Source organism: Anser brachyrhynchus (genome assembly GCF_964034855.1).
Source record: "Anser brachyrhynchus genome assembly, chromosome: 2".
In the NCBI taxonomy this organism is placed as follows: domain Eukaryota; kingdom Metazoa; phylum Chordata; class Aves; order Anseriformes; family Anatidae; genus Anser; species Anser brachyrhynchus.
Genome location: NC_137695.1, coordinates 30,687,299 through 30,699,567, shown reverse-complemented (window position 1 = coordinate 30,699,567; position 12,269 = coordinate 30,687,299). Strand labels below are relative to the sequence as shown.

The 12,269-nt window shown below is 34.8% G+C and overlaps 1 protein-coding gene across 39 annotated transcripts in view; it reads left to right on the top strand.

Moving 5' to 3' along the window:
• DGKB (diacylglycerol kinase beta) overlaps window positions 1–12,269 on the top strand; it is a 392,397-nt gene that overhangs the window by 305,012 nt on the left and 75,116 nt on the right. For 34 of the 39 annotated variants that reach the window (XR_013946810.1, XM_080580909.1, XM_080580941.1 and 31 more), the window contains 2 exons: window positions 1,125–1,215; window positions 6,623–6,818. Coding sequence is in view for 34 of the 39 variants with exons in the window: in XM_080580909.1 (XP_080437035.1) it covers window positions 1,125–1,215; window positions 6,623–6,818 (287 nt within the window). In the remaining 5 variants the exon portion in view is untranslated. Of the gene's footprint in view, window positions 1–1,124; window positions 1,216–6,622; window positions 6,819–12,269 lie in introns of those variants that run through there. The other 5 variants (XR_013946811.1, XR_013946812.1, XR_013946813.1 and 2 more) reach the window with 4 other exon arrangements.

Below are 12,269 nucleotides of genomic sequence, written 5' to 3'. Positions count from 1 at the left end.
TCTAGTCCAATGCCCCTGCTCAAGCAGGGTCACGTAGAGTGTTACACAGGATTGCATCAAGGCAGGCTTTGAATCTCTCCAAAGAAGGCGACTCCACAACCTCTCTGGGCAATCTGTTCTAGTGCTTTGTCACCTGAACCATAAAGTTCTTCCTCATAAAAGAAGTTATTCCTCATTTTGAAGTGTGAATATTGAATTCTAATTCAGTGTTGTTGTTTTTTTTCGGTTTTGTTTTGTTTTTTAATTTTTAGCTTTTCATTTTGTTACACAATAGTAATTACTTATGATAGTTAAACAAAACTGTGCGTACTTATTTGAAATGGTACTGCTGGCGTCCTGATTGTATTTAACAGTGTGCAATAAATCTGGTAAAACAGAAGTGCAGTCTTTATGTATTTGATGAGAAAAAAAATAAAAAATCTCTGCCTGCTGTCATGATAAACTAAACAATTTACTAATATTTATATCCTGTTTTGTTTTTCTGTAGAATTTATTGATGAACTTCAAAATGCAGGTTCTGTCACCTATTTAAAATGTGTTTATGAGTTAATTATCTTGTAATACAGCTCTCCTACTGCAAAATATCTAAAGATTGTTAGATCTAGAATTTTTATTTTCTTTGAATATCTCATCTGTCATCAGGAACAATAACCATTTACCTTTACCTTCAGCTAGCCTAAGGCAAGCTACATTTTTGTCTTGACTCTTCTTCACAATGGGAGTTCCCTGCTTGCACATTCTAGTACTCTGCAGGATAGAGATTTTAACCATGAATCGGAAATCATATAGTAGGTGTAAGACATGAAATAAAATCGATACATTTTTTCTGAGGCATGCCACTGGTTAAGTGTCAAAAAATACTCTGATAGTCACTGAAAAAGAAAAGTCAAAGGTACATTTGAACCTGTCAGTTCAACACATTTCTGTTATCCCTTTAGGGGATATCATACAACTTGACACCAACATTTAAGCTTTGAAAATTATGAGCTCATCTATTTCGAATGGGATGTCACATGTTCCCAAGCCTTTGCCATTACTTATAATGGAAGACAGGATGATCAGTTTTGTCACATATCGATAGTGAATAAGATCTTTTTTTCTTTTCTTTTTTTTTCTTGTTTCAGAATGAAGAACAAATTTTGGTATTTTGAATTTGGCACTTCGGAAACTTTCTCAGCCACCTGTAAGAAGCTGCATGAATCTGTAGAAATAGAAGTAAGAAACTAATTGTTGCCTTTATCTTTGAAATGTCACTAGTTTGGCTGAAATTCAGGGAGCAAGAGTGCAGAGTGCCTGAATCCAACAAGGCAAAGCAGTTCACATCCTTTTGACCCTATATTCCAAAATATTATTTTTATCATGTCTATTTGTAGTGCAGCCCTGAACACTGGAACAAAGTTCAGTTTGATGATTAGTGAAGTCTTAATACAGTAGATGAGGTCAAGAGGTGAAAGATAACATTAGAAATCAATAGGGAGTGTGGCTAGGTCAGATGGAAAAATGAAAGACTGTCAGAGGGAGTGAGAGCTGCTGCAGGATTAAAATAAAAAAAAAAATTTACTTATTATTTCTAGGTCCCAAGTTTTTATAACCTTTAAAACTCAGTTCCCTAAAATTATACTTACTTTCCTGAATAAAGGTTAAAGGATATATGTTTTTTGGAATCATTCCCCTTCATTAAATAGCTTTTCTTTCTGCACAAGGGGTCATCATTCCATTATGCATTGAACATTAACTGAAAAGACACTGGATAGTTACAGACAAAATACGAATTTAAAATGATGTGCCACTGCTACTTTGATGGATGACAGAATAATTGGCTACATTACATAAACTGTTTGGGTGGCTGGTATTTATAAATAAGTGAATAAAAATGTGAAAAATGTGATATAAGTTAAGTTACAAACCTGAGAATTTAAGTTAAATAATGAAATCATTTCATAAGAGGATTGTGGTGTTCTCTTTTGCCTACTGTAATGAGAAACTCCTCATGTCAATGGAGTATTTGTATAGCAGTATGAAATACTTGGAGAGGTATGGTAAGAGTATGCTAGGTTAAAGACTCCTGAAAGGCATAATATGAAATGATCTGAAGGGAACATCTGGTAGCAAATACTGAGACTAAACCTCTAAGGTTGTGGTGCCAGACTTGCTTGTTACACAGCTTTTTTTTTTTTTCCCACACACATTTCTTTAAAAAATAAATAAAATTACTAGGACAGTGATTCACACATTTGGGTTTAAGAACAGATAGCCTGACAAATACTTGATTAGTTATTGGAAGAAATGCTTACCTGATTAGATTTAGTTTGAATATACTGCAAGTTAAATGTACCTTTTGATTAAATATGAATTTCATTGGCTTTCCTAAGAAAATATTTCTACTCGGCAAAAATCCTACATAGTCTCATACAGAGTAAGTTGTTGTCTTCTTACACTGTTTGACTGTAGCCATCAAAAGATTGATGAAATGTTAACATCCAAAAGTGAACAAATATGCATACAAGTTCATGATGCTGCTGATACCAGTTTTATAATTATTATCAATTCATATTAGTAACATTGTTATTACCAATAGAATATTACATTATTAGTATATAAGACATGTTTGTTAATATTCACTACCTCTATCCTGTCCGTTCTCATTATTCCTACAATTAGGAACAAAAATCATAGGGGAAATAGTTTCCAAAATATTTACACAAGAATTATTAGGAGGTAGTTATTTACAGATATTACTACAAGTAAATTACATTTAAATGAACAATGCTTAACCAATATGGTTGTATCTAATATTTCTCATTGTATGGTGTAAACACTTGGGAGTTATGCTGTTTTCATCTTTTTTTTTTTTTTTTTTTTTTTAACCTGCTGCCTGTCCCTTGCTTGGGGATGTTGCTGTAAATGAGAGCTTGGTGTATGATTACCTATTTCAGTCTGAACAAAGTCCACAAAGAATGCATTTTCTCTACAGCCAAATTTTGAATGAACAAAATCCATGAAGATTAAGGGATCTAAATCTCTGAGCTAGGAGACAGCAATCAAACATTCTGTGGGCAAATATTTATTCAACCATATATTTGATTTCTAATGTAATTAAGTTTGGCTTTCCTGATATACAGTCACTTCTTTTAAGTTCTGTATTTTTTATTCTGTTTGAGATGGAGAACACAGTTTTAACACTAAATTCTTATAACTAAAATCTGTATTGAGGATACATGAAACGTCACCTCTTTGGTAACCCAAGAAAGTGGCATGTACTAAAACATTATTCAGAATACGAGATGGTTTTATTTCCAAATTGTGATCCAAAATTTGACAAGAGAACCAGGTTCTAAAGGAAAAAAAATAATTATTATTTTTAAAATAATAATGTGTCAATAAATGAAGCTTAAGACTTTACAGTTTAGAGCACTTATACTTTATTTCCACCAGAACGGAGGAACGGTGGAAGGGAGGAAGGGAGGAAGGAAGAGAAAAAAAAAGAGGAAAGAAGAGAAAAAGGAAGGAAGGAAGGAAATATGTGAAAGATATGTAATGAGACTAGGCATAGATCCAGTGTAAATGGGGTTGTCATGGTACGTAACTGCTGCAAAAGCATCATGTGAGCAGAGGAAGCCTGCTTATACCACCTGATATTAATAGGTGGTAGAGAGGAGCTTAAATGATTACGTAGTCTTGCATAATGTTGTACTTGGTTACATGGATATGTTCTCCACAGAGAGATGATCTGGAAATTTTGGTGTAATGAATCAAGTGTAGAAGATAATGTCAGAATAGGGACTGAAGTCAAGCAAAAAAAAAAAAAAAAAAAAAGTAGGAACACTAATGTTTATTTTAAATCTAGTAGGCATACTCTGTATTTGAAAGTATGCTTTTATTTCTAGCAGTATCATTGCTTTATTATTGCTCTGTTTGGGAAAAAAAAAAAAAAAAAGGAAAGAAAAGGAGCAGAACACATCTAGTTTTGTTGTTGTAGCATATGAATGTGTTAGGACAATGCAGAGCTACCTGTCGTGCAAACTTCTTGACTGTGTGCGAACAAAAGAAATCCTCCCTTTGCTAATTCAGAAAGTTCCTCACCACTGTGGGATTCAGAGGCCTAGTCAAATAATTGTCTTAGTGTACTACCTGCTGTGTTCAATATTGAGTGAAAATGGAAGCCAGACCCTCAGCCATCCTATTTCACAGATCTTCTTTTATTTAAATAATTCCAGTCAGTTTGGGGGACGCCAGACCTTTATAAATTAACAGCAGGGAAATACCAAAGGTGTCAGATTGCATATTTATCATCTTTCTCGTGTAATACTTAAATATGTATTAAGAAGTGACTGACATAAATTAGGCAGATTTCAGAAGCCACAGGCCGTGGCTTGTAGAGGACCCCCTTCTGCTTGACATTTCATCCTTGTCAAAGATCAAATTATTTTAATTTAGGCTGCAAATTATAAGGAATGAAGACTTCTTTGTGGGAATTCCCTGTGGTAATCTGACTTTTGTTGTTACTGCTGCTTGACAGTGTGCAAAAGATATAATATGCATGCAAATAAGGTTAAAAAATATGTACTATCTAATTATCCAGCCAGTACATTCCACTTGAAGACAGTGGGAGGCCTGACACACAGTATGTGTTTGATTCATTGAGGCCTGCAGGGTATTTACACAAGATTACTTTTAATTATGAAATTAATATCTGTTTATCTAGAATGTATAGGATTAAGTGAGCATATACATGAGAAGAATTTTTAGTAAAATTAATCGTCTCAATATTTAATACATATAAAATATGGGCAAAAACATGAATTTGGTTCCAAAATAATTGTGAAGGCCCATGACATTTTTATTGCCAGAGAAGTCTGATTAAAAAGTTACACTTTCAATTGTAGTTGTTGCTACATCTGCTAACTCACAGATATGTCTTTTCACTTAAAAGGTTTCCCTGTATGCATGTAATACACAGGTTCTTAATGAAAAAATATGAAATGGAAACCTTAATGTCAAAATTGTTCACTCTCCAGATTGACAACATTAAGATGCAGAGTATGCATTATAATACAGTTCTGTTTTGTGTTCTGGGAAAGTTTTAGGGTAAATGAATAATTATGCACAGCTTTTTTTGAGTTCTGCACTCCTTAAAAGCTGTGATAAAAGTTTAGATAAAAAGAGGACAAAGTGCCAGTGACCCACAGAGCATCAAGCTGCAAGATGTCAGTGGACTGTTACTGAAGCATGGTTAATTATTCTTCCATTTTTCTTCCTGATTATTACATATTGGAATTACAAAATAAGACCCTTAATCAAATTTAAATGCATGACTGGACCCCCTACTGGCTTGCAGAGCATTGCAGAAGTAGGATCTAATGTTTGTAAAATATACTGCAGTATACAATAAGGTATGTGTAACTCACCAGGATGTCTGTGTACTCTAGCTATGTTGTGAGGCATGAAGCTAATGTACCTTCAGCTAAGGTACAAGTTTATGTACCGGTCCTGGGAACTTTGGCTTACATGCACAGGTTCAACTGAAGTACCCTGAAGTTGGGTCTTTTTAATTCTGTGGAGGTTCTCCAGTATTTTGTTACATTTTCTATGTGTGAGGAGCTTGCCCAGATCCTAAGAGAATGTGGGTGGGGAGGAGAGTTTTGCCTGAATAAGTTGTAGTCACTGAAGGCTAGGTATGTCTTGTGTATGTCAGGCAAACTGTGCTTGCAAATGTAGGCTTCTGCCCCCTGAGAAGACATTGCAGTTTGTTGCTCAACAGGCTTATAAACTAAGGTCCCTGAATAGTTTTCCTGCAAATGAAAATTATGGTCCCTTTAATGGTCCTTTTAACTTAAAACCATAATTTAACAAATTACTATATATCTATAAAATTTTTGCCAGTGTCCAGTGTTGCTGTTGAAAGCAAGAGTGCATCTAGTGAGTCTTGGAAAGCTCTTTGATAAGTGATACTTCTTCTTTGGCCCCATATCCCTCTTTTGCCTAAATGTGAAAGAAATATTGAAAAACCTCAAAGACATGATATACAAAACAGTGAAAATCCCTCAATGACGCTCCTAAAAATGGCCATGTTTTCCTTTGGCAATGATGCATGTTTCAGAGAACTAGCATAATAACTATTGCTGATGGAGGTCCTATGATAAGAAATGCTGTACCTGCGTCAGCATTTTAATAATCTTACCTCTTAGTATGAGTTATTAGTCAGGCATAGCTCTATACTAATGTGCCAGTTGAACCTTTGGATTGAAACTAATATCTGCATGGTGTTCTGTGCTATCAGGGACCCTCTTAGACCCTTTTCTATAAAACTGTGTATGCCCTGTATTCAGGGACTTCAGTTTCATGTGGAAGGGACTCAGGTGTTATGACAGCAAATATCATTGCAAAATTGTAAGACAGACAATTTATCTGGAACAGGAAACAAAAAAAACCTAGCAGTTATTGCTATAGTGATTTTTACAGTATAAATGTTTGTCTGCTAATAGCTGGAGTGATAGGTAGAACATTCTGATTTTTCTTTCTCTTTTACTGCTCTCTTTCTACCCCCACCCCCAACCCTTTGTTGTTTTTTGTTTGTTTCTGTTTTTTTTTTGTTTTTTTTTTTTTTTTCCTTGCTAATCAGTGTGATGGAATTCAGCTAGACTTAATCAATATTTCTCTGGAAGGAATTGCCATTCTGAACATCCCAAGTATGCACGGTGGATCAAATCTTTGGGGAGAGACAAAGAAAAGACGTAGCCATCGTCGGACAGAAAAGAAGAGGTCAGATAAAAGAACCACTGTCACAGATGCCAAGGAACTGAAATTTGTATGCCAAGGTAAGCTTACAGATTAATATAGGCTACCTGGCTCCATACAGTCAACTCAGTTCTATAATTGCCCTTGCATTGCCTCTTGTCAAGACAAAGGATAGACAGCTCTTAGCTACTTCTTTTCTTCTGCATTTAGCTTTTCTGATGGGAAGCACTGGCAAAATGTAAAAAGGCATAAAGAGACATGCTGACGATTACAATCTATGTACTTGCAAACCTGCTTTTTTTTAGATGGGATGTTACCTGTTAAGCAGACTAAGCACACCATGTGGCACTGTTTGCTACTGTCATATTCGGTCTAGGCATACCTGGAGTTTTTGGGAGTAAGAAAATGCTTACTTAGCATTTTAAATGCTTATAAATGTCAGTGTGCATAAAACTTGGGAATAATCATGGCCTGCTTCTAACAAACTTTTCCTGAGGCTATGGAAAATTACTTTAGGATAACAAGACAAAGATGCCTATATATTTTATGTTACCATATTGTGATGCTGTGTGCAATCCTTCATTGTATATGATGTAGCTTGTTTGTATGGGCATGCTCCTTCCTTCAGGACTCATTACTTTCCTGGTGATTAGAAGAATTTGTTCCTTAAATTTTATTATAATCATAACTTTCAACAAATCCTTACAGTAAATAGTAATATTTATTCTACTTTACAGAATCTGAATACTAGGTGTTTTAACACATCATTATATATCACAAGTTGTGGTGACTTTAAAATTTTCTGTTCACAGCAAGGGATAAGCAGACCAGACTTCAAAAACTTTTTTTAATTTCCTTTCTTTACTTTTTATTCTATGGAAATAATATCTCCTGCTTCAGTGGTTCCAGCATCCATAGACTTAATAAATGTCAGGACCTTAACTGTCTGATGTTACTATGGTCCTTTTACTAGTTTTGGATATCCTATTTTTTGTATTTTATCAGCAATATTTTTTTAAATCACTAGTTATATCTTAATATGTGGTGTGGTTTTAATCCAGCTAATTTACCTGGATAACAAAAGTTGAGGAACAAAGTTTTTTATGGCTTTGCGACTGCAGTAGGTACTAGGACCCAAAATTTTCTATGCTGTAGCAATTTCATATGTTCTCAGCGTCTCAAGGTAACTTACCAAATACATTGTCACCTGAAGTCTTACCAGTTGCTAAGCTTCTTTGTACACTACTATCTCTGTATTCTGTCAGTGTTCAAGAGATGGAAGCAGACTAATGGGTAATGGACTCACAAAAATATTTTCTTTTCTGTTGCTTCTGAACATAGGGAGATGGGACACTTGACCCTTTTGATAAGTAGTGAAACAATTTATTATTTCTTTAACTGTTGGGGTTATGTATGTATTTAATACATAAATAACAGTGATCTCAAACTAATGACTATTTTTGGTGCTGATATTAGAAGGATGTTGCTATGTATTTGCATTTTCCTGTACAGGAAAAAATAAAATAATAATAATAATAATATCGAAGACTTTAAAACATCAAAGTGATTAGAAGATCCTACATTATCTATAGAAGTATTCATAATGCAAACATTAAGTACCTTACTGTAGAAACTATGTGCTGTGGATGGAAGTGATTTCACCCAAAGGCTAGTTTCAAAGCAGAGGTTGACTTTTCAAAATTATAAGCTGGAACACCTATATCTTGTCACTGAATACATGGGTAGTATACATCTACAGTAGCATTTCAGTGCTTAATAAGATTAAAAGAGGATTTCCCAACTGGGCGTGTTTGTTGCACTTCGTTTTGAACTGGGAAGACTTTGATTGAAACCTTCTAAAGAAGGAACCTTTGCAAGGTCCTGCTGCTGTCCTCCCTCTGCTCTCGTATGTGTTACTTAATGTGAGCCAAGTATATGCAGCATGGTCATCACTGCAGGAAAAATGATCAAAGTTCTGCCACATCTTTTTTTTTTTTTTTCCTTACCTTCCCCAAATGATCATACAGATATGTATCTCTCTCTAAGCCTGCTCCCCTCTTTTTTTTCCCCACTTACTGTTGTTAAACTGTAGGTAGCCAATTGAAGCCAAAAGGCTTGTATTTTCCTTGCCTTCCCATTATCTACCTCTGCATACTCAATCCACAGTTTTGTGCTTTAATAAAATGGTCACCTGTTTGGAAAACAACCTGATTAGCCTTAATCAGAAAAATGATATATTGAAATGTAGCAATTTAAAATATGTGTTGCTTAAATACATTCCCAGCTCGTCTCATGCATGTACACTAAAGAGCAAGATTTGGCACTGGTAGTGTATAGGTTTGTGTGTGTCTATATATATCATATATATTTCTATTGAACTGCTGACTGGCTTTGATATTTTTGTATAAAAACATAAGTTAATTGCACAAATATGTTTTCATATAACTCTTTAGAAAGAAAACCTTTCTTAGCTAAGGCTATAATAATACTAAATATTATCCTATTCTTTGTTAATGGAAGCAAATACTACAGTTTTCAATTCAGCTCCTATCCAGAAATGCAGCCTATAGATGGTCTTTCTGCAAATATTATTAGGGAAATAATTGGGTTCTTCTTCTTCTTTCTTCATCTTCTTCTTTTCTTCTTCTTTCTTCTTCTTCTTTGTTCTACTTCTTCTTCAACTAATCTAATTTATTTTTACTAATTTCTCATTACCATTTCTATTGCACAAACTCAATGTATCAGAAAAAATATATAACTACAGATATATGACAGTCCATGAAGGTAGATGATTTGATTGTAAAACCTTGACATTATGAATCTGACAGTTGCAGTGTTTTGTTTTGTTTTAAAATCTCCCAGTATGTACATATCTATGATATATCTATTCACAATCAATTTTTTTAAGTACAGTTTTTAGATACAACTTTGAACTATCCTTGAACAGTATTTGGACAGGAATTTTGGATAAATGTATACAGATATTGAAAATGCCAAAAATTGCTTCTATAAAAAGATGAACATACTGCATATAAACTAAAGTATGAGTTGAGAAACATAAATAACTAAGCTACTTGCTGTTTGGAAATGACATCCAAAACATAAGTTGAATCATGAAAACATATCTTCTGTAAAAGATATGTCACTTATGTTAGGTGTTAAACAGCAAAATTTTCTTCCTCACAGACACACTAAATTGAACTTTAAAGCCTTTTGTGAGAAAGGGAAATTATTATTTTGAAAATTTCTCTCTTAAACGTTTTGCTGAGTGGAGTCAGATTCCTTTAGGGGGAATGTTTTATGCTTTGTTTTGTAGTCATTGCAGAAATTCAATTAGATCCCTGTCCTGAAATGAAGTATCTTTTAAGGTCATCAATCTCTTTTAAAGTCAGTCATCATTTTGGCTGGGATAGAGTTAATTTTCTTTGTAGAGGTTCACACAATGGTGTGTTTTGGATTGTTGATGAAAATTGTGTTGATAACACACCATTGTTTTTAGCTGTTGCAGAGCAGAGCTTACATAGAGCCTTTTGGTTGGTTGGTTGGTTGGTTTTTTTTTGCTTCTTGTGCTGCCTTACCAGCGAGGAGCTGGGGGTGCTAAAGGAGCTGGGAGGGACACAGCCAGGACAGCTGACCCAGACTGACCAAAGGGATATCCCATACCATACTGTTGTATGCTTAGCAATAAAAGCTGAAGGAAAGAAGGAGAAGGGATGGGGGGTGGGTGGGTGGGTTGTGAAATATTTGAAATGATGGTGTTTGTCTTCCCAAGAAAACATCACACATGATGAGCCCTGCTTTCCTGGGAGTGGCTGAACACCTGCCTGCTGATGGGAAGCAACAAATGAACTACTTGCTTTTCTTTGCTTGCATGCACAGTTTTTGCTTTACCTAGTAAACTGACTTTACCTCAGCCCATGAGTTCTCACACCTTCACCTTTCCAATTATCTCCTCCATCCCACCTGGGGAGAGTGAGCGAGCAGTTGTGTGGTACTGAGCTGCCCGTTGGGGCTAAACAACAAAATCTCTAAAGACTTCATTGCAAACATCTACATAACTTATTTTCACAAGAGTAGTTTCAGTCACCTTGATGGATTCATTCCTGAAGGAAGCATCTATGAACTATTAATGGTTGAAACCTTAAGACTATAAATATTTCAGTAAAATACTACCTTCTTATTTATTTTGTACATCACCAGGCACACTGATACTTAACAAAGTAGTGAACAAGTTGATCTGCACAGCTTGTTAAAAGAGCTTCAGTGAGCTATTGCTCAGCAACGTCCCAGACTTCTATACCCTTTCAACACAGTGTGCATTCATGTCACAGCACCTAGCCATATACCATGCTTACCAATATGATTCTGTAATTCTACGTGGAAATCTTGGTTAATAACTATATTATGAATTTCTGAATGGAAATGCAAAAATTTTAGATATAGTGAACTGTCTGTATACATTTTACTCTACAGTCAAAAAGAGGGGACGTACAGAGGGTGTGAAGGCCTCAGAACACTTCAAAACATCCATACGCAGTGGAAAAGGAGAAAATATCTTTTTTCATTAGGTATCAGTTTCCATTCTACAGGGGAAGGAAAACATCCTATCCCAAATTTTCATATAGGTAGGGGATTTCTAACAAGAATTCTAAAGCCAATTTGTCAGCTTTGTGGGCTAGCACATTAATTACATTTCTGGAGGTCTTTCAAAAAATATGCTTTGGCCATGTGATTTCTCCTTGCTGGTTATAATTTCCTAACTATTACGAGTTGTGAGATCTCTAAATGTGACTGAATTATATTGGAGAAGTTAGAAACTGTGTTCCAGTTCAGCATACAGTGTGAGTTCAGTATCAGTAGAAGTTTGGGTTATTTATGGTATGGTACAAGACATGTATAAGATTGCAATTATAGAAAGCTACAGATAATGTAATGGCTAGATTACCTTATCTCTCTAATTTTGTATCTTGTTTAGGCAGTTTATCACACACTGATAAATTGATACACATCGACACATTATCACCACGGAAAAATAACTGAATATAGCTGTTTCTGACCTGGTCCACGAAAGCCTATTGAACGTAGAGAAATAATGTTGTTTAGACAGAGCATCTAAATAGAATCAGTTAATTACTTGCTGTCTTGACAATCCTAAGTAGGTATTTTTGTGCATATATGTACAGAACTTGAAGAATACAAATATTATTGATATAATCCAGTTCTACCAATTTTAGTAACCAGTGTTGTAGGTTATTTGTGTTACTTTAAAGAAAGGAAAATAAAAAGGCAAATGAGCAAAATACCTTAAGTTTATAAAAAATATCCATTCAACAACTTGAGGTAATACATTTGATATTCATAATTCCAGCAAGCAGAAATATGTCTACCCCATGAAAACCAGTGACTAAATCAGTTAAACAACAAATGAAATAATTAGTAATGCACACTGTTGTGGGCTAGGCTCAAAAATCATTAGACAGCTTGCCAAACACTTACGGTCCTTTTGCAAGAAGAGTCTGTACACAAGCTGA